General features: G+C 51.4%; 8 protein-coding genes and 1 non-coding gene across 9 annotated transcripts; 3 read left to right on the top strand and 6 right to left on the bottom strand.

Annotated features, from left to right (window-relative positions):
* Positions 1–227: 227 nt before the first annotated feature.
* Positions 228–2,588, bottom strand: YALI1_E20269g (uncharacterized protein; the record flags this gene model as incomplete). Its single annotated transcript, XM_504047.3, has 1 exon — positions 228–2,588. One exon carries the CDS (start codon positions 2,586–2,588, stop codon positions 228–230), a length of 2,361 nt encoding a protein of 786 aa, XP_504047.3.
* A 1,006-nt stretch (positions 2,589–3,594) lies between these two features.
* Positions 3,595–4,836, top strand: YALI1_E20279g (uncharacterized protein; the record flags this gene model as incomplete). Its single annotated transcript, XM_504048.2, has 1 exon — positions 3,595–4,836. One exon carries the CDS (start codon positions 3,595–3,597, stop codon positions 4,834–4,836), a length of 1,242 nt encoding a protein of 413 aa, XP_504048.1.
* Positions 4,837–4,981: 145 nt separating this feature from the next.
* YALI1_E20293r lies at positions 4,982–5,067 on the bottom strand. The gene has a single exon. It is a non-coding gene; the product is annotated as a tRNA-Pro (tRNA).
* A 1,283-nt stretch (positions 5,068–6,350) lies between these two features.
* Positions 6,351–6,935, bottom strand: YALI1_E20312g (uncharacterized protein; the record flags this gene model as incomplete). Its single annotated transcript, XM_504049.4, has 1 exon — positions 6,351–6,935. The coding sequence occupies one exon, from the start codon at positions 6,933–6,935 to the stop codon at positions 6,351–6,353; it is 585 nt and encodes a 194-aa protein (XP_504049.2).
* Positions 6,936–8,880: 1,945 nt separating this feature from the next.
* YALI1_E20334g (uncharacterized protein) lies at positions 8,881–9,184 on the bottom strand (the record flags this gene model as incomplete). Its single annotated transcript, XM_068283030.1, has 2 exons — positions 8,881–9,109; positions 9,153–9,184. 2 exons carry the CDS (start codon positions 9,182–9,184, stop codon positions 8,881–8,883), a joined length of 261 nt encoding a protein of 86 aa, XP_068139131.1.
* A 2,679-nt stretch (positions 9,185–11,863) lies between these two features.
* Positions 11,864–16,838, top strand: YALI1_E20361g (uncharacterized protein; the record flags this gene model as incomplete). The annotated part of the gene is made up of 2 exons (XM_504050.4): positions 11,864–11,882; positions 12,394–16,838. The coding sequence occupies 2 exons, from the start codon at positions 11,864–11,866 to the stop codon at positions 16,836–16,838; spliced, it is 4,464 nt and encodes a 1,487-aa protein (XP_504050.2).
* Positions 16,839–17,997: 1,159 nt separating this feature from the next.
* Positions 17,998–18,519, top strand: YALI1_E20423g (uncharacterized protein; the record flags this gene model as incomplete). Its single annotated transcript, XM_504051.3, has 1 exon — positions 17,998–18,519. The coding sequence occupies one exon, from the start codon at positions 17,998–18,000 to the stop codon at positions 18,517–18,519; it is 522 nt and encodes a 173-aa protein (XP_504051.1).
* Positions 18,520–19,522: 1,003 nt separating this feature from the next.
* Positions 19,523–21,007, bottom strand: YALI1_E20453g (uncharacterized protein; the record flags this gene model as incomplete). Its single annotated transcript, XM_068283031.1, has 1 exon — positions 19,523–21,007. One exon carries the CDS (start codon positions 21,005–21,007, stop codon positions 19,523–19,525), a length of 1,485 nt encoding a protein of 494 aa, XP_068139132.1.
* Positions 21,008–21,563: 556 nt separating this feature from the next.
* YALI1_E20463g (uncharacterized protein) lies at positions 21,564–22,013 on the bottom strand (the record flags this gene model as incomplete). The annotated part of the gene is made up of 1 exon (XM_504053.3): positions 21,564–22,013. One exon carries the CDS (start codon positions 22,011–22,013, stop codon positions 21,564–21,566), a length of 450 nt encoding a protein of 149 aa, XP_504053.3.
* Between the last annotated feature and the right edge of the window lie 42 nt (positions 22,014–22,055).

The raw sequence follows: 22,055 nt of genomic DNA on the forward strand, positions 1-22,055 counted from the left end.
ATCATCACCCCACTCGCACAGCTCATACAGTGCCTCCTTGAAACTTTTTAGCTCCAAAGAACATATATTCCACTGTATCGTACAACCATGTCTCACTAACGCCAGATACGGGGTCGCATGCAAGGGAGTGGTGTACTTGAGACAATACAGTGTATAGAAGACACCACTGTATAACTCCCAGCTCGACAATCCAACAATACAAATTAATCTTACAACATTACTTAACCCTAAGAGGAGGCAGCCACAGACAACTTCTGAAGATGAGACATGAAAGTCTGCAGAGACACATCGTCAGTAAGCACCACGGCGCTGCCAGGAGTGCCGTAGCCACTGTCGCTCTGGTGGGTGTTGGAGGGATTGAGCTTGGACAGCAAGAAACGGGCCTGGGAACCTCCAGCATCAGTGTCAATGAATCGAGGCAAAGGGAATCGGTCAACCAGCAAGTCCTGGACCTCCATTCGAGGGGCCTGCAGAAGCTCAGCAAAGTTGGCGTACTCCTCCTTTTCTTGGTAGCCCTGGTTTCGCCAGTTGGCAATGGTTTCTCCGTGGAAAATGAGAATGTGGAAAAAGGTGTCCAGCAGCAGAATGTGATCGGGCTTGATGGACACCGAATCCAGCAGTACAGGCACGGGCTGCTCCTGCTCCAGAGAGTACGACAGCAGGGTGGGCTGGATCATGATAAGCGAGTTGTTGAGATTCTCTCGGTTCAGGCAGTGTCGGTAGAAGGCAGTCTCATCGGGCGAGTTGTTGAACACCTGCAGGAACTGCGATCGTCGTAGATGGAACATAAACTGGGGGTACAGCGAGAAGTTGTGGGCGAGTCGGAACGAAGACGCGTCGTCTTTTCTGTAGTCAGCAAACTTTTGGCATAGACGGATCAGCATCTTGTCGGTCCATCGCATAATGTCGTTGCCGTCCTCGGTCTCGGACTTGAAAATGGCAATTCGAGTCATAAGCACAGCAGCAGCCTCCTGGTCAAAGGAGCTGGCAATGTGGGGATCGCCACCGGGCACAAGAGCCTTGGCAACAGTGGTCACACGAAGACGTTGCTGAGTGGACGAGTGGTGGTAATGCGTCAGGAACTGCACGTATCCAGGGGGGATCTGGCCTGCAGGAGTGCCCTGCTGCTGGGCCACTTCGAAGAAAGTCGCGTAGGTGTGAGCAGGAGTGATGGAGCACATCTTCCACGAAGAAGTCTGGCCAATACCAATCTCGGTGTCAGCTACACTGGGGTTCTTCTTGTTCATTGAAACGGCGTGGCCAATCAGACCAGATACCTTGAGCTCCTTGGAGGGCACGACATCAAAGGTGGCGTTGAAACCCATCTGGAGGAAGTTGTTGGCGTCTCGGGCAAACATCTTGGTCAGCGAGGACTTGAAGATGGATGTGGAGAAGGCATCGCAGAGCACAAGAGCTCCACCGGTGGAGTTGGGCAGAGATCGCATCTCGTGCATACCAATCTGGTCGTAACAACCGGCGAAAATGTCAACGGCCTGGCCATGGGTGGTGGCTCGCTTGGCCAGACCCTCGTAGAACTTTGTGGCAGCCTTGGAGTGCTTGGCTGTGTCCTTTTCAATTTCGTGGTGAGATCGGATGGGCTCCTTGAGCTCGGGACCCACAATCATACCAGGACCCTCAGTGGGGGCACCACCAGCAAACAGCATGACTCGTGCACCGCAGTTGGGAAAGGAAGTCTCCAGCAGGCCGAGAGCAATTCCGAGAGCCACACCGGTACATCGGATGGGTCGTCGGTCGGCAGCCACGGGCCAGGGGTCCTTCTGCAGACCCTCCAGAACGTTGGTGAGGGCGAACTCGGCGTTCTGCAGAGGCAGGAGGAACCGGGCAGCGGCTCCCTGGGCCTGGGGATGTCCTCCCTGTTGGGGGACTCGGTGACCAATAGGCTGGTTGAGACCCAGCTGTTCCTGCACCTGCTTCGCAGTGTAATCTCGGTTACCTCGGAAGACGAAGCTCTTGCCGCACTCTCGGTAGCCAATCTCGTGGACCTGAGCCATGGCGCCAAAGGTGATGAGACCGACGAGAGCGTTCTCGGGGATCAGAGAAAGAGTGGCCACAAGGTGATCCTTGAGAGCAGTCAGGTTCTCGGCGTCCAGACAGGTGTCAACCACAAACAGGAAGATGGGGTTGGGAGCAGGTCGGGACAGAACGTACTCAACAGTGGTGCACTCGGGTCGCAGCTCGTGGGGCAAGTTTTCGGGAGTAATGTCTCGGTACTGAGGAGGCAGCTGGTTTCTAGACAGACAGAAAGGACAGACCCAGGCTCGGGCTCGCAGATCAACCTGGCAGAAGGAGTTGAGCACAGCTCGACAGGGGGGTCGGCATGCAATGGGCTCATACTGCAGTACGGGGAGGTTGGGCTTCTCCTTCAGAGGAGTGTACAGAGCCGAGATGGGAACGACGGTTCTGGAAGCCTCAATTCGGGTAGAGGGAATGCAATTCCAGGAGAATCGCACTCCGTCCTTCTCTTCGAATTCTTCAAAGTCCTGGGTTAGTACGAAACGGAAACGGGTAACGGGAGTAGCCGCAGGTCGAGGACGACGCGCGACGTGACCATGCGTGTCACTTGCCATCGCAGTGGAAGACACCACCTGGATCCAAGCGGAAGCAAGTAGCTGTAGTTGCAATCACGACACAACAGCGCGCCAAGCTGACACCGTTACGTGATGTTAGGTAGGCCACGAAAAGCACATGGACACAAACACAGCGTAGCGTACCAGCTCCAAGCTGCTGACACAGAAACAATCAGTATACTTGTCACACAATTGTAACATTGTCACAAACTGCCACATCAATGTTTGTACTAAACACCGTGTAACGGGCACACGAATACCTGTCCTAGTCGGTTGATAAAATGGCTGATTCAATAGTGCAACACTGGCGCAAAGATCACGTCATCCAGAGGTCCTAATCACATTGCTTTCGTCTGTGTCACACCATCTCTTCTGTGTCTTTTGTTGCTCATCAAATCCATCCCCCGTGTCTTTTCATATTGGCGATCAACCCCACACTAAGGGATTCGATTGGTCGGTTTGCAAGAGACACGGAGCCATGTGTCGGCCATCGGTTTGTGTCATCAAATCAACCCAGTTCGCCAGCATCGCCCATCGCGTCGCCTTGTCACACTCACCATTTGATTGTTGTGTCGAATAGGCCACCTAAGCAAAGTGAACTCAATGTTGAAAATGCCAGGTCGTTGGTAACAGGTGGGACATTCACGTCCGAACCTAAATGAGTGGTGGGAGAATGTGTGACAACGACAAGAGTGGGAATGGAGGGTCTATATATAGGGAATATTTTGGTAACGACAAGACGAATGTAATGCGGAAATTGGAATGCAGATGCACGATGATTATTCAGGGCCAAAAATCATCCTGTCTAGCGCCACCCAACTGCCCACATTCAGACCTCCTCACCCCAACTAACACGTCTTACGTACACACTTACTGTAACTTCCTCCACACCTAATTCACGTACAGTACAAACTTGTGCATACAAGACAAGAACAAGAGACACACATTGTCAATACCGCACGTCTGTCAAACCCACAGAAAGACACCCACGGCAGGATTCTCAACGATGGAAGTCGCCACTCTCGCCTGTGGAGCAATTGCTCGGATAGTGGTCTACCACCTATTCCCGTCCGTGCCCGCAACTCTAGATGGCCATGTGGAAATCTCCACGCCCGTCACCTCCTTCAAACGACTCCAGGAGGGCCTGTATCTCTACAAGCAAGGAATCGATCCCTACGACGGCGGAATCTTCCACCAGTCGCCACTGCTGCTCGGCGCAGTGTCGGCCGTGTCGAAAATCGTGCCCGAAACCATCGCAATCAACATTCTATACGTGCTGGCGGACCTGACGGCGGCATGGGCCCTCGCTCAAACCGCCCAGAGAGCCGCCACCACCATCAAATACGTCTTCAAGAAGAAAGATACAAAAGAGCCGCTGCCGTTTGCTCCTTGGATCATCGCAGCAATCTACCTCTTCAACCCCCTGCTGTTTCTGTCGTCGGCAGCTAAATCCACAGCTGTGTTCAACAACGCTGCCATCTGCTACACCCTGGCCGCTGCCACCCACGGCCACTTTCTGACTGCAGCCGCCTCTCTTGCATTGGCCACTAACCTTTCATATTACCCCATCTACCTGGCTCCTCTTGTGTCTCTCCTGCTCCATGGAAACAGCGGAACGCCACTCAGAACAAACAAGGCCCAGTACGGCTTCCGGTTCTGCCTGCTGTCGGCTTCTTACACCGCAGCTATCCTGCTGCTGTCCCAGGCCATTGCTGGATCCTGGAACTTCCTAGGAGCTGTCTATGGTACTATTCTTACTGGTAGAGACCTCACTCCTAACATTGGCTTGTGGTGGTACTTTTTCACGGAGATGTTTGACTTCTTTCAGCCCTTCTTCACCGGAGTGTTCCAAATCCACGTCTTTCTCTACGCCGCCCCCATCACTCTTAGATTCAGCAGCTTCCCTCTGTTTGCCATCACTCTCTATCTCGGTCTGGTGGCCCTGTTCAAGGCCTACCCCGATACTGCCGATGTGGGCATCTTCTTCTCGCTGGTGCCCTTCTTCAGACCGCTTTTCCCGCTTCTGAGGTACCCCATTCCGGCTTTTCTGGCGCTGCTATACTCTTCGGTGCTGCTGCCCACCTTCTTCCACATGTGGATCTACCTGGGCTCAGGAAACGCAAACTTCTTCTACGCCATCACGCTGGTGTATGCGCTTGGAATGACCGTGTGCATTTCCGACCTTACTTGGGCCATGCTTCGCCTGGAACATGACGGAGGAGAGGACCCCAACCTGTCCCAAATCTAGATATCATTAATGAAACGAATTATGAATAAGAATGATCATGACACGAATGGAAGCATGTATAGTACCTGTACAATGTACTCGTATGAATATGAATATGCACAAAAAAAAGCCGACAAATGCTTTGCTCGGAAAGGCAAAAAATTCTGGGCCCAACCGGGAATTGAACCCGGGACCTCTCGCAAATTGCCTAGGACACCCTAAGCGAGAATTATACCACTAAACCATCGGGCCAGATTTTTTCATAAAAATGCAAGTATTGACGGTCGCTCGACCCAGAAAGTCACGTGACCGGCTTTATGAACTCAAATGAGGCAACCATTGGTTTCTTTTTCCTCCGCGGTCTCTTTCTTTCGGCATCTAAGCAGCAAGCCAGCGGCATGTTTACCTGACCCGGTTGAATGCTCGATGCCCACCTTTGGTGTCTGGTTACTTTTTGTGAGGAGAAAATGTCGCTTGTGGAAGAGCAATACATACTGTACCATTGATAACGGAGTGCGTATGCGGAAACAGTCGGGTGGTGAGTCTTTTTGGTGCGTATGGTTCAGATTTGATTGACGCAGAGTTGGCCATTGTGTGAAAAACTTGTTCCTTGTCGATGAGGACTGTCATCGAAGACTTGTGATCAAAAAAATGTTAATCAGTGGGTGGTTATCCAGCAAGAGCCTGGGCAAGCCGTTGTATTGTATGGCGAGCGATGATTTTTGATTGGCCGATTGTGATAGTCGCGGGCTTCGAATATCTGCTGATTGTCGATCTTTCTTTGGACTATCTACGTTTTGGGCGCCGAGCACTCTAGACATGTGGGAGTCATGCGGCAAGAGGATTAACCTACCAACAGGACAGCTGACCGATGCACTGCCTCCCAGAGTGGTTTATACTGGCAGATTAGCGATATCCACTAACTGAGTACCGGTGATTTAGTTTACCGCCGTTAGTTTATCCCTCAGGCTTCCAGGCTTCAATGGTCTGATGTGCTGCGATACGGTACAAGCGAGTCTCTTTACCTCAGAATTAGAGCAGAGACAATAGTTTGTGTGGCCTTAGTTTTTTCCACACAGTATCGAGCCACTCACAAGAGAAGGAAGCTTGGGGGCTCTAGGGTTTGTGGGGGTCACTGGACGAGGAGGGAGATCAGTGGGTGGTGGCCATGAGTCGGGGCAGCAGGAGATGATCTATAGACCGTGAGTTTCGATCTCTACTGGGTTTGTCGGAAATTTCACCACTCTCGAGAAGTAAAAGAAGCTCGAAGCTAGGGTTAGAAGAAGGTCTAGCGAACGTATACGTACCGTGGAGTGGAGTGTATGAGCGTAATATTGTAGATCTACATTGAAAATTACCCCTTTGGGAATAATGCAGTTCCCGCAACCTTGTTCCTGGGGGAAGTCTTACAATAGCGAGTCGAGAAGTGTGGGTTCAAAATTTTATTCTGATAGTTATGGAAGCTTAAAGAGTTGAGAAGAAGTAATAGATAGGGCCGGAAACCAGTCGGGCCATTGTTAGTCAGTAGAAATAACTTACTGAGCAGAAGAGGGAGGCAGCTTGGAGGAGACCTCGGAGCCAAGAGAAGAGGTGGCAGAGTCCAGAGAGCCAAGAGCATCACCAAGGTTGTGGAAGATCTTCTTGAAGGCATCGGTGAGCAGACCAATGTTGGCAAGCAGAGTCTGGAAGATCTTGGCGGGGTTCTGGATGGTGTTGAAGGCATCAACGGGGAGAGAGGCAAGAGTGGCGCCAATGGTCTCGACAATCAGAGCCAGGGTCTTGAAGATGGGGTTGACAACGATGGAGCCAAGAGTTCCGGCAATACCGGAAATGACGGGGAGGTTAAGGCCGTTGATGTCCTTGATCAGAGCAGGGATCTGCTTGTTGAGGGAGTCAAGAGCAGTCTCGAGGTTCTGGAGCTGGGTGCCCTTGGAGGTGTTGGTGAGAACACCAAGGGTGCCGGTGATGGCAGAGAGGAAGGTCTCGGCAATGTGGATGAGATCGTCAGCAACATCGAGCTGTCGGATCTCCATTCGCTGGAAACCACCGTTAGCGGCGGGGGCGGCGACAACCACAGAGGTGGCAGCGGCGAGGATAGCGATGTTCTTGATGGCAACCATTGTAAGAGATTAGAGGGTGGTGTTCTTGAAGAAGAAGAGAAGAGGGTAGAGAAGTGAAGAGAGGAGTTGAAGCTGTTTGCTGATGAGACAAGAGGGAACCTGAACCTGTATTTATATTCTTTTGAGAGAGACAGTAGCGTCGATGTCAGTCTCATCAAGTCTCGCCTCCACTTTGTGCTTTTCCCCAGAACCTCCACCCAAACCTACCTCTCGGACCACTGTACAATTGCGACATTGGATGGCGGATTTGACAAAGAGTGTCTATCGACGTTGGTTTAGCGGCAATGTGAGTTTGCTTCGGCCAAGCTCAGGGATTGTCTGACTTGGACCAACCAGTCTCACACTGGTCTTTCACCCAAACAAGCTTCTTTGAGGTCTTCCAGGGCCATGGAAAGTTGTGATTTGGACACGACAAGTTCACAGACATGTAGCTAGGAGTATTTCAACCCTTTATCTCAAGTTCCCACCCTCTTATCAGTGATTCCGCCCTTTACGTCATGTGGTTAAAGTGATACCATCTCAACCTTGGATAAAGCATGAACGATAACCGCCACAGCGCATTTTCTTTGTTCTTACATGTTCATACACTTGAAAACAAGAGAGTTATCCACTTTAAACATCCTTCCCGGCCAATTTGATCCGTGTAGCTGCACTGTACTGCGTCGAACATGTCTGTGAAAGTGGAGGTTCCTGCTTGAGACATGTGCTGTGTATCTGACTGCATTTGAAAGTCGGGGCTACCCAAGGACAGAGTGGAATTCCCCACAGAAGAATCCAAGTTCCGGAGCGTTTGCTCGGACCTTTGGTTGGTCAACACACTACCGTTTGTTCAGTCACTTAGTTTCCCCTAAAGGTATATGACAACCTTCTTGACCGCTAGCTTCTGTTCATGCAAGTGTGCACCAGTGATCTGCGTTGGTGATCGCCCGTAGACCGCCGATTGGCTAGTCGGCCTCGATCAGCAGCTCGATATTGCATTAAATCAGGTACCAACGTGGGTCCCGGTGCAGAAAGTAAGGGGTATTTCGGTTATCTGTTCAAGTTGGATTATCATGTGAATCCGCCGGGCGAGTTTAGACGAGAGGTAGTGCAGGAATCAAGCGCTCGTACCCGAGTGTGGGTACCTGATTAAACGGTTGGTCGCCTGTATCACCCACGTTTATTTCTCAATCAGTCCATTTCGCCCACGTTCAGTGACTAATTCGCATAGTTGACCGAGGAATGAGGACTTTTATTTTCAGGGTGAAGATGGGAAAAAGTAAGTAAGCCCCTGTTTAGACAATCCATGGACTACTGCTGTCCGAGTCGAGGCACCTAGCCTAAAGGCGTGCTTGTGGGCCCTGAGGACGTCCATCATTCAATTTCACGCTTAGTTTAACTGTGTCAGTGTCCTGGGAGGACTATCACTTTACTGGTGAGAAGACGGTGTGTTGGAGAAAGACAGCGCTCTGCATCACCGTGGTGATCTACGGAACCTCTTTCCCCAACGAGCTTCCCCTATCTTGCGGTCGTTGCTTTTGTTACAAAACTGTCCCCGAGGCGGACTGAGTAAACTGGGAAGCCACCATGTGACCAGGTTGGTTGCGGTCTGTATCGGTGATCTGTGACTGGAGGTGTGGTACGGAATCATCAAAGATTCGTGTTTCTTGCTCTTGCAAACGTCCTGAGCGGCTACCGTCCTCCCCCAGCACATGTCAGATTAGGTCTTGGACCTATAAAAGCCACTTATGAGACCTACTCCAAACATTTCGTGGAAATACGAATCGTATGTGCACAACCACCGTAAACCACAGGGCTGGGTGGCAAGAGGTAGTGGGCGGCGAGCGAGCAGCAAAGTTTCAGGAACAGTTTGCGCTAATGTCTGTCTAGCTCTGTGGAAGAGGCCGCCGTCAGGTCAAGGTTTCTGGTCGAGTCTAAGGGCAAAAGAGATTGAGCACTTTGTTGGTCAAGCCGCGTACTGTAGGTCGTCGGTGCCGTTTGTTGTAGCGGTGCCGTGTGAGTAGGGACAGGGCCAAGGTGCCGTTCGAAGGCGGTAGTGTGGCTTGCCAGGTAGTAATCGCATCTCTCGGGCTCTCTGATGAAGTTGTCTCGTCAGTCTCGCCCGTCCGATAACGAATACATGAGGGACGCGGACAAAGTGGGTTTCGGGAAGACGACAGTGGTTAGTGCAGCAACTATACCCAGGTTATCTGATGAATAGGTCAAAAAAGTAACGACTGGCATGCCGGCGAGGCGACGACACCGGACATATTTGCTCGTTTGGTGCAGCTTTCTGTGGGCTGGTGGGTGACTCTTGGCCGCCCTAGAGCCCAGGTCTCTGTTGCCTCCACTCTTTGATGGTGATCCAGGTGGAGACCGTTAACCGTTGCCCGTGTGAGACATGGTTGTATGGGTGGGTTGGCCAAGTGAAACCGTGGGGGTTGCAGCGAGCTTGAGGGTGCACTAGTGGGAGGCTGTTTGCCAATGTTGCAATGTGGCTGTCGTCGGACACGACATTTCCACTTTTAGTTAGATATTGCTACTCGGGCCGGTGCGGATACGTTTCTACTCAGGACATCCCGTAGTGTGCAGTGCAGTCTGGGAGACATGCAGAAACGATTGGAGAAACCCGAGGACTTGGTGATCAAGCAATCAAGAATGTGCAGCGGAACGAGATGTGAACTCCAACTCAACTCAACTCCAACTCTCTCCAACTCCAACTCATCTCGACCTCCAACTCGAGAGACGAACACAACCTCCGCGAAGCCACACCGCTGTTGCTGTCGACACGGGCAAAGTTCAATCTCAGCTTTACTCCACCCAGCAGGAGCGGGAATCTTGCAGTGTAGAAATACGAGACAAGTGGTGTGATTGTGGTCGACGAGAGGTGCCCACTTGAAACATGGCACACAGTTGGTTCAAGACACAGTCGCCCATGTCTTTGTCGGTGGAGTAAACTGGTTAGTCTATCCACCTTGCCTGACAGTGGCGCTCCTGGTATACACTGGTCCACGGTGGACAACGTTGTATAGATCAACTTTGACGGCAGTGAGGCTATATCATTGGCTCAATTGAGGTCTGTACTGTTTTCAGAGTGGTCTTCAAGTACTTCTGCTCGTGCTCGTGCTCAATCCTGATCCTCCCGGCCTTCTCACAATTGTACAATACCTGTATTCAACACATGTCTTGGGCGCTAGCGGCCGTCAAACGTCACTCTTAATCGACGCTAACGCAATCTGACATCTGACGTGCGGAGATCCGTCGTCATCGTTTATCGAATCGAGCTCGCAGTGAATTGGTTTTTCACAAGTCCATGCAAGTTCAAGGCCAATCCGCAGCACTTGTACAGGTGTTGTACTTGTACATTCTGAACAAGTAGCGCTGGTTAACATGCTCGGCAGACTGTTGAGGACCCTATTTTGGTTGTTGATACCGTACTTGTACTTGTAGTACATGACTGACCACGTTTTCGAAGCCGCAAGATTGTGAGTTCGATTCGTGTTGATGATGAAGCAAGACACCATTCCAACTGCGCTAGCACATTGACATCAAGAGCAACCAAGGGTGTGTACTGGCTCTTGTTCTTGGTACTGTATGTACAGAGCACTACCAAGCAACCACCTAAACCACCACCACTTAACTCCTCAACCACTTGACACATCAACCACCTACTTACCACCTACTTAACACACCAACCACCTACTTAACACACCAACCACCTCCCACAAGCTCCCACAAGCTCCCACAACCTCCACAAGCTCCCACAAGCTCCCACAAGCATTACTAATAAAGACACCCTCGGCTCGATCGGAACCTTGTCTAGCTTCCGATACAACACAAGGAATTAGACTGGCTTTTATAATGCGCGAATTGCACTAATAGACAGTGCGTGACAACACTAGCCCGGAGAGGGATAGCTATGCGCTGTCCTTTTAGCGCCCCAAAGGAGTTATAGCCGTGTGCACACTAGAGCCATCTCCTCGACGAACCTGCCTACGGTAGAGTACTTGCAGACTCACATTCCACAAGACCCAGTCGCACAAGGAAGAATGTGCACCGTGGTCCCAGAAGCCTGCATGGAAAAAAAGTGTGTTTGGATTTAGATCCGAGAAATGACAGCGACCACAACCGTGAGCAGGAGGAGAACCAAACGAGCAATTGGGGACCACAAGGAGAGCGGGAAACAGGCCCAGCTCGTTCGCCGCCACGCCTGCTCCATTTCAAGAGCTTCAGCAAAACTCTAGCTGCACTCCACGCTTGGCTTCGGTACCTTCAGCATTGTCTGGTGCATATTCAGGGCTTAAAGTGTAATTTCCATCGAGCAATAGTGGATGTTTTGCAGATGGTTGTACACTGGTTTGCACGCGGACACTTGAAAGAAACCCGACCCAAGACGATCACTAATCATTCGACTGCAATCGGGGCCTGTTTTGTAGACTCCCGAGGCCGTTGGAGGCATGTATAGTGCCTGTTGTATAGATTCCCTCAGTCGCTCCCCCGGAGTTAAAAGCAGGACCTTGGCGCGGTTTAGTTAGGAGCCAAAACAATACAAGCTTGTGCTGTTTACCGTTTTTTACACGGCAAAAGAGACGAGGCTGTGCGGTGGCCGCAAGACCTAGTGCCCCTGGAGGGGTTGGTCAGCCAAAAAATGCCGTTTTCGAGTTGCTGTAGACGACGGACCCCGGAGGTCTTTGTTGTTGCGCCGTTGTAAACACCGCAATTCTAAATTATAATTCGGCAGGGCGAAGAAGCGTATTTCGGAAAAAAGGCTCACCACCACTTCTCTCACTCCTGTGTCGAGGACTGCGTCTGTCTCGGTTGCATTACCTTCGCCGCGACCATTTCCGCGAACACCACAACTTTCGGCCGCTGTACCCACAACTCCTCACACCACACACTCGCCCAGCACTCTCTTGTGGTATCCTTGCATAATCTGACACTTGTTAGACATGAGGGCCAGTACCGACGGTGAGTACCAGAGACGGGACCCTGAAGGGCTCAACATGGATACAGTCAGGGACATGGCAGGGACATGGCAGGGACATGGCAGGGACACAGACAGGGACATGACAGGGACATAGATGGGGACACAGACTCCATACTACCGACGCTACGATATCACGGAGATACAGACATGACAACCCCCTTATGACAGCTCCTATTGTACCTGATGGACGACACATTCCAAAGAGGCCCAGAGAGACATTCAGCGAAGAACGCCACAGTGTGTCGTGATATTCCATGTCTAGTTCCTCTAGATGATACCTGTGTGTGTGCTTGTGCCATGAGAGCATGGCAATAGCTGGCCTTTGTCAGTTGTGTGATGGATATGATGTTACTACCATAAGCAGCCGTTTCCGTGTTTACTATCCAGACATGCAACTATGCGAGTGTTGCTGTGACTGTATTGTCATTTCCAAACACAACCAGGGCAGCTCTTGATATCATTATCTGCCTTTGGTGACCTTTACTAACCCAGCTGAGCTCGCCGAGCAAGGTGACAATATAGCCCCTCTACAAGAGGTAGGCTCCAACATTGACACGACACAATCCAAGCGACACAGATTCGGCACGCAACGCCGCACCCACTCGGTCAACCGACGACGATCGCTATTTCAAAAACTCGTGCATCCTGAACGAGTCGAGGTCGACAACACCCATGAGATCACCGACGAGGCTCATGGCCCCTCGCGAACAGTCTACTTCAATGAGCCTCTTCCCGAGGACCAAAAAGACCCCAAAACAGGCAACCCCCTCGCACACTATGTGCGAAACAAGATCCGAACCACCAAATACACGCCCATCACTTTTGTGCCAAAAAACCTGTGGTACCAGTTCCACAACGTGGCTAATATTTATTTCCTGCTGATTGCCATTCTGTCAGCCTTCTCCATTTTCGGAGTGCAATCCGCCGGTCTGGCTGCCGTGCCCATCATTGTCATTGTCGTGCTGACAGCCATCAAGGACGCCATCGAGGATTACCGACGGCAGATTCTTGACATGGAGGTCAACAACAACGTGACCCGTGTGCTGGACGGCATCGAGAACCCCAACGTCGAGGAGGACGACGTGGGTCTGTGGCGACGGTTCAAGAAGGCCAACTCGCGCTTCTGGGGCCCCAAGGGACGGGCCTTTGTGCGACTCTTCATGCCCAAGCAGCGACGAATCGAGTCCAAGGAAAAGGAGCAGGAGCTGCACAGGGTGCTCTCCAATACCACGGTCATCACCGCGCGAATGAGCAGTGATCTCGGTGGCAGACCCTCGGGTGTGTCTCGTGGACGTCGTTCTGACGTGCGACGATCGGACATTGGACGAGACGTGCGGCCCTCCATGGACCTGGGCCGACCTTCCATGGACCGCGACCAGCGACGGTCTTCTGTGCGGTTCTCGGGCGACTTTGGCGAGGGCCCCGCGGGCGACTCTCGTACTCTGCGAGCCAGCACTGACAACAGAGACAGTAAGAACCCTGGTGAGTTCTCAGACGACCCCACAGTCATCGACTACAACCAGCGACCGGAGGGCGTGGCCAAGTTCCGGAAGAAGTACTGGAAGCAGGTCAACGTGGGCGACATTGTTCGAGTCTTGTCCGACGACGAGGTCCCTGCCGATATTGTTGTCTTGTCCACTTCGGACGATGACGGAGCCTGTTATATCGAGACTCGTAACCTGGATGGTGAGACCAACTTGAAGGTGCGACAAGCCCTTTCAGCCACAAAAGGCATCCGTCACGCTTCCGACTTTGAGCGCTCGCATTTCGAAGTCATGTCTGAACCCCCCCACGCCAACATGTACTCCTACAATGGTGTTCTCAAGTGGAGAAACACAGACGGAGGAGCCCAGAGCGAGCCTATCAACTCCAACAACCTGTTGCTGCGAGGCTGCTCTGTGCGAAACACACGATGGGTCATGGGTCTGGTTGTGTTCACCGGTGACGACACCAAGATTGTTCTCAACACCGGAGAGACCCCTGCCAAGCGATCCCGAATGACCCGAGAGCTCAACATCAACGTGTGGTCGAACGTGGTTCTTCTCGCTGTTCTGTCTATTGTTGCCGCTGCCGTCCAATCACAGCATTTCCGCCGTCATGACACTTCTGACCACTTCTTCGAGTTTGGAATTGTCGGTGGAACTTACGCTGTAGGTGGTCTGGTCACGTTCTTCACCTTCCTCATTGTTCTGCAGTCCCTGGTGCCCATTTCTCTGTATATTTCGATTGAAATTGTCAAGACGTGTCATGCCTTCTTCATCTACAACGATATCGACATGTACTATGCTCCTCTGGACTACCCCTGCACCCCCAAAAGTTGGAGTATTTCCGATGATCTTGGCCAGATCGAGTACATCTTCTCCGACAAGACCGGAACACTCACTCAGAATGTCATGGAGTTCAAACAGTGTACTATTGGTGGCAAGTCATATGGTAAGGTGTTTACCGAGGCCATGCTGGGTCTCCGAAAGCGCCAGGGAGCCAACATCGATACTCTCAAGGTTGAAATGGAGCAGGATATTGCTGACGACCGACAGCTGATGGCCCGGGAGATGGCAAAGGTGTACCACAACCCATACCTAACAGCCGAGCCCACTTTCGTCTCTTCCGATATCATTCGAGATTTGGAGGGTGCCTCTGGCCCTGATCAGCAGAAGCATGTCCATTACTTCCTTCTGGCTCTCGCTCTGTGTCACTCTGTTCTTCCAGAGGTTGACGAAGAAGGTGTGCTTGTGTTCAAGGCCCAGTCTCCCGACGAAGCTGCTCTGGTTTCCACCGCTCGAGATCTCGGTTTCACTGTTGTGGAACGAACTCGAAAATCCGTGGTTGTTGACGTCATGGGCAAGCGAATCGAGTACGATATTTTGGCCATGTTGGAGTTCAACTCTACCCGAAAGCGAATGTCCACCGTTGTACGTCTTCCCGACACTGGCAAGATTGTTCTGCTCTGTAAGGGAGCCGACTCCGTCATTCTGAGCCGTCTCAACCGTCAGATTAACGAGTCTTCTCTGGTGGAGGAAACTGCACGGGATCTCGACCGGTACGCCAACGAGGGTCTTCGAACCCTGTGCCTGGCCCACCGAGAGATCTCCGAGCGGGAATACGAGCAGTGGTACAGTCTCCATTCTGAAGCTGCCCGAGCCATTGAGAACCGAGAAGACAAGATGGATGAGGTGGCCGAGCAGATTGAGCGAGATCTGCGACTGTTGGGAGGTACCGCCATTGAAGATCGTCTTCAGGAGGGAGTTCCCAACTCCATTGCTCTTCTGGCTATGGCTGGAATCAAGCTGTGGGTTCTGACTGGTGACAAGGTTGAAACTGCTGTCAACATTGGTTACTCTTGTAACCTGCTGGATAACAGCATGGAGCTGATCACCATCCAGGTCAAGAACCCCACAGTCGAGTCTGTCGGAGCTGTTTTGGACGAGTTTGCTGCCAAGTACAACATTGATACGTCCAAGGAGGCTCTCAAGGCTGCCAAGAAGGATCATTCCCCTCCCAAGAACAACGCTGCTGTTGTCATTGACGGTGACGCTCTTACGGTGGCTCTTTCCGATCCTCTTCGTATCAAGTTTCTGCTGCTGTGCAAGAACTGCAAGTCTGTTCTCTGCTGCCGAGTGTCTCCCGCCCAAAAGGCGTCTGTTGTTTCTCTGGTCAAAAAGTCGCTCGATGTCATGACTCTGGCTATCGGAGATGGTGCCAACGATGTCTCTATGATCCAGGAGGCCGACGTTGGTGTGGGTATTGCTGGTGTCGAGGGTCGACAGGCCGTCATGTCGTCTGACTACGGTATCGGACAATTCCGGTTCCTCAACAAGTTGCTGCTAGTGCACGGTCGATGGGGCTACCGCCGAATTGCTGAGCTCACTGCCAACCTCTTCTACAAGAATATCGTCTTTGCCATGACCATTTTCTGGTTCCAGGTGCACACGGCCATGGATGGTGTCATGCTGTTTGATTACACGTACATTACCCTGTTTAACCTGGCGTTTACCTCTCTTCCCGTCATCCTGCTTGGTATTTTTGACCAGGACGTGAGTTGGCAGATCTCCATTGCCGTCCCCCAGCTGTACCGACGAGGTATCTTGCGTCTGGAATGGACTCAGTGGAAGTTCTGGGGCTACATGCTCGACGGTCTGTTCCAGTCGGTCATCTGCTACTTCTTCACCTACCTGACCTTCTACAAGGGCCACGTGACCACCAATGTTGGCCGAGAGATCAACTACCGAGAAGCCTACGGTGCCTACGCCGGTACAGCGTCCATGATTGCCTGTAACATTTACGTGCAGCTCAATATGTACCAGTGGTCCAAGCCGTTCCTGATCATCTGCTGGGTGTCTTCTGCGCTCGTGTTTGCGTGGACCGGTATCTACACGCAGTTCACGGCGTCGCAGCTCTTCTACAAGACTGCGCAGCATCTGTACGGCGCCCTCAACTTTTGGACCTGCCTGTTGCTCATGATCATTGTGTGCATTCTGCCCCGACTTCTTGGAAAGTGTGTGCATCGATCGTGGTTCCCCATGGATATTGACATTGTTCGAGAAATGTGGTGGGCTGGTGAGTTCAACTACCTCGAGGGCCAGGACATTGATACCATTGTGTCTGAGACCACTCAGAACTACGGCACTTCTGCTCGAGAGAAGCCTGGCTACGACCAACCTCCCACTGACGAGTACAGCGATCCCAACACGGACCGAGTGTACAAGTCTGAGCGAAACTCGTTCATGGAGTCTGCCACCTTCCCTGGTAGTGACTACCCCGTCAAGGGTTACTCGACGAGCCCCGTGGAGATGGACAATTTGGAGAAACGGCCGCAGACTGACGATTCGCACTTGTCACCCTTTGCGGACCCCAATCCCAACACCAGCTCGCCCATGCAGCCGGCTGGACGAGACGTTTTGCATTCTGATGACGACGAGCATTTGGTTCCCAAGTAGTTGGCTGTGCGGCAGCTGTCAGGAGGATTATGGAGCACAAGAGATAGAGAGAGAAAGTTGCAGGGGAGGCCTGCCTTTTTGATTCAGTAATATTATTTTTGTACGCATTTTTAAACCAATGCTTGTAGTGATGATACTCTTAACTCAGCTCATTCATACTCGTACAATCTATTTTTATCTCACTCATTCAAATCACGTGAGATATCTTGTGAGCTATTTATTTATGGACGAAATTAACTCTTGCTTCCACTCTTGCCGTCGCTCGATTGCCATTGTTGCGTCGTATTTCCCACACGTCGCTTTTTTTGCTTGCTTTCTCCATCTTTTCATTTGCCACCATCGTTCCTGTCGGCTCCTGTTGGTGTGCACTTCCATGCGTCTAGAATGGAATGTTGACAAGATGGATGATGCGTAGAAAATGACGTAAGAAAAACAAGAACGATTCGTCGTCATCTGATCCGAAGGACACGTGTCCTCGGAAACGGCGTATGCTATATTTATATCGATGTTCCCCCCTAACGCCAGAAGCCTCTACCGGTCTAAATGTCGCCACTACTCGAAATCGAATTCCCAACCAGCGCATATTAGCGCTTGCCAAGTAAACTGAAAAAAAATATCCAAATTCAAAAAGGGAAAAAAAAGGGAAAAAAAAGGGATAAAAAAAAAAAAGGAAAACGCAAAATGACATGACCTAAACTCTACGCCACCAACAATAGACCCCTTGCCGTTGATAGGGAACACGCCCAGATAACTTGCCGAGCAAGACGGCCGGGCCGTGGACGCTGTTCACGTGATCAGCAGGTGTATATCGGGATATGATATCACGTGATCATGCCTTTTCCCCACTTTTGCCACCTGCAGCAAAAAACCAGCCTCTGCACCCAACAGTGGCCGATACGGCTGGTTCGTGCCCTAGCCCTATTACCCGTTATGGTTTGGTGCATGCAGTTCCTGTGATTGTCTGCGGTTGCAAAACACCACAGCCTCGCCATCTCAACTTTGGCACGACTTGCACAGCCAAGAGTCTTCCTGACGAGATACACGTTGCCCTCATTCGACACGAGCATTCGAACAGCGACAGAAAAACGCACCATCGCATTTTTATTCACCTCACAGATACAAGTACACCGTCCGTCTGCACACACACCACACCCACACAATGCCATCTCTACCTCTTGAACGACGGCAATACTACAGCGACGGCTGCTACGGCTGGGGATGTGGCGGAAACTCCGGCTGGAACAACTGGGGCCGATGGATTCTGCTGGCGCTGATCATCGGAGTTTTCCTCATTTCGTTTCTGCTAGTGTGCACCACCAACAAGAGACGGCTCAACAGGGGCCAACAACCCATCACAGGAACGTCGTGGATCGTTCCCCCGACATACCACCAGTCGGAGCAGCAGTACCAGTCTCAGGCTGCTCCCCCATACAACCCCAACGCCAACAGCGACCCCACAGCCGCAGGATACTATGACCAATCCGGCAACTTTGTCAACACGTCGCACCATGGCGCCGGCTACAGCAATCACCAGGGAGGCTACACATCCAACGATGCCTATGGTCCTCCTCCGGGCGACGCTTATGGTCCTCCTCCGGGACCTCCTCCTGGACACTCAAACATTGAGATGGACCAGTACCAGCCTCCGTCTCATCCTCCGCCTGCGTTTGTCAAAAATTAGACCCTTCTTCCCTCTCAAACTAAGAGTGTGGTTTGGTACTGTCAGTAATTCCGCTCATTCCGGTAAGACACTGGAAATATTTAGATTCAATATTTATTATGACCCGCTAGAGATTGTTAGTTTGAACTATCGTCTTGCACTTGTAGTAGTAGGGCTGCTCTCGTATGTGCGATAGCGGCAACTCTGGAAAGCCGCAGACGACACAACTGTCTCCATTATTCAAACTGAGACATGAACGGAGAACCTCGCAGCTGGTCCCCGTCTTTTACACTGGTCCAATACCACCTAGCTCAACAGTATCAAGGTTGGACAGGGCCAAGGTACAAGGCACAGTATACACATGGTGGGTAACTGGGTCTCGGACCTCATCTCAACATGTTAGGTGGGGTCTATCAAGCTACAGCTAACGACATATATTTACAGTACACTTGTACACTTGTTTTTAGCGATATGCCACCAACCGACAAGTTGCAACTCGATGATCAACTTCTCAGTGGAAACAGGACAATCGAACGTGGTCTGTGTGACCAGCAGCTCCGGAACAACCACCTACAGCCTTCCCAGCGACTTCCAGCTGCTCATTCACATTCTGCACAAAGATGGATCTGCTCCAGACGAGTACCACCTGTACAAAAAGGGCAATCCGTCGCAGCCACAACATCATGGAGAGCATACTGTTCACACCGAGTCGGTCGCCATGCGATTGAGATATTCACAATTAGACTGAAACAGTTTGTCACTTGATTTCTAATCACGTATATATCTCTCTGGGGTCTCAGCCGGCCCAACGCAGCCTATTGTGCAAATCCAGGAGATCTCTACAGGTATTGTCAGATGAGCGCATGGTCGACGGATCAGCCGATATAGCCCCTCACATGTTCTTTTAGAACATCACTGCTCACGAGCTCCAATGGCTCCATCTTGCATCCAGATCAGCTTTGCTGCTACAGCCTTGCTGCAGCACACTCACTCATGTATTCAATAAATATCCATACTGCTTCCTTCATACTTTGTCAGTTCCCTCCTTGACAGCATAGAACAGGTCTCCATTCTTGCCCAGCATCGACTTGATCTTTTCCTCAACAACAACACCCATACCCAGCAGAGCAGACTCGTCCATGCGACCCATGAGCAGCGGGTAGTTTCTGTGAGCGTATCCGGAAACGTATCTATGCAGCTGCTCCAAAAGTTGGTTTTGAGGGAGTGCGTCGGCAGGTCCAGGCTCGGGAAAAGGAGGAGTCTCATAAACACGCGCCATGGATCCGTCTTCCTCAAAGTACCGAGGTGACTTTTCCTGAAGATCGGCAAAGAAGTCATCAGCAGCGTAAGGGACCCACTTGCTTGGGGGATCGTCGTAGGAATACTGGCCGTTGACACACGAGTATACGTTTGGTGTGAAAGGACCCGGTTTCTCGGCCTGGCGTTTCAGAGTAAGCCAATCGGCCATATCCTCGTCCATTCGCTTTTCGTGCAAACGGTTGATGAAGAAGTTGGTGTTGTTGTAAGACCGACTAACAATTTCACCTGCCTTGTCGATAACCCGTCGAGGAGACGCAACCACCTGCCTGAGGTTCTGATTGGTTAATAGCTGTGTAGCCCTCTCCAAGACAGTAGGAGTGAGAGTGACATACCCTCCTGGTTGCTTAATGTTTGGAGTAATGTACCTGCGCACAGATTTATAGATCTCTGCCTCTTCATCGGGGTCAAAAGGTGGTGGTCTTCTGGCCCGGTTCCTGTGCTGCTCCAGATTATGCAGCTTTTCGTGGTTAAGCGTACCAGGTCGACCTCTGAACAACGGCTTTTCATATGTTTGCACAATGTTTTGAGCTAGCCGTTTCCTTGCCCAGGCTTCTCTCTTGGCAATTTTGGCCTTCTCCTGTTTCACCCGCATATCCTCAAGCTTCTTGAATTTGATTTCCTCCGCCTGTTCCTCCTTGTACAACTTTTCTTGCATGCGCTTCTGAAGCCGGAGAAGCTGTTGCTGCTGTTTCTTCTTTCTGGCTTCCGCCCTGGTCCTGCTCACGTCCACACGCTTCTGGAGCTTTTCTTCCTCACGGATTCTCGCCAACCTGCCGTGCTCAGCCTTCCTCCGCTTGTCGGCTTCGACTTTTGCCTCAAACTTTTTCTTGGAGGCCTCCAGTTGCTGTTTCCGTTCCAAAAGTTTGGCCTGTCTACGCCCCTCAACAGCCAACCTCTCCATCATCCCCAACGAAAGTCCAGGAAGACATCCGTCTGTCTCGTTGGTTGTGCGGGTTGTGTCGCTATCATTGTTGCCGTCGCTGTCATTGTGGCTTAAGATCTCGACTGGTTGCTGTCCACCAGAGTCACGCTGTCGGACAGACTGTGGCGGTTCTTGCGAGCTGGACGTCTGGCCTTGGCCTCCTTCTTGCGGGCCTTCTCTTGCTTGTTGAGTCGTCGGAGCTCGCGCACATCCTGGGCCATCAGCCCTACCATGGAAGCTAGTAGAGCGATCATTTCTTCTTGTCATATGGTGGAAAAGAGAGGCGAGCGACGCTGACTATATAAATATAAATGAGAACAACTTTGATCGCAATCGAACATGAATTGGGTTAGGGTTTAAAACGCCCCGCGATTAGGCCAAAAAGGTGGTCATTTATGTCTGTATGGTGAGTGAGGAGCCACTTGTTGAATCGGTCGTGTTGGAATTTTCCAGAGGAGAGTTAGAAAATCAGTTTAGATTGACTTGATGGTCTTTGTGTATCTTTCTTTGCCGGATCCAAGCCGATCTAGAACGGAATCAAGGCACCATCTTGTCTTACCGTTGCGTATACGATCTGAGACGGGAAGAAGTGTACCTTGGTGAACCGGGACGAGTGCGAGGAGTCCAGAGGTGGATTGCGACATGTAATTTTGGTTGATTGGCGACAGAATTACTGTCGGGAGTGCACCAGTTCGTATTGTGGCTAGCTTACCAAGTACACCATACTGGATCAATGTTGGTGTGTTTGAACAAGTTCCTGTAGCTACCGGAACTACCGTAAAACACAATAAATACTTTACCATCTATAAATATATCAATCTCTTCAGTTGGCTCTCTCCACCGAGTAGTTGATCATAACGCCTAGGCCGCGTTTCTCAAGTTTCTGGGCGGTCAGAAGAACCTCGTGGTGGTTGGTTCCTCCACAGTAGAGACGGTAGACGACCATTTTGACAACCGAATTGGGCACGTAGGGCAATATCTTTGCGCACAGTTTGACCATGGACGGCCGGCAGGTCATGAGAGAAGCCAGTCCCAGCGCCATGACGTCTCCTGTAGACATGTTTGCGAGAAACCTGGGCTGGGAGTTGGGCGGAAGCAGTCGTGGAGTTGACGAAAAGGATGTGGAGGCGTCGTAGGCCATGGAGGACGAGCCTCCAGACACCTGGGACGTGTTGACCATGGAGGTTCTGACGGTGGAAGGTCGAATGAATCGGCACAGTCGCAGGGTGGGGTTCATGGTGTACGAGTACAATACTGCAGACAGAAAAGTCATGACCAGGTTATGCACTATATATACACTCCGGGGACATCGCTA

The sequence above is a fragment of the Yarrowia lipolytica genome, chromosome 1E (genome assembly GCF_001761485.1).
Source record: "Yarrowia lipolytica chromosome 1E, complete sequence".
NCBI classification, from domain to species: Eukaryota; Fungi; Ascomycota; class Dipodascomycetes; order Dipodascales; genus Yarrowia; species Yarrowia lipolytica.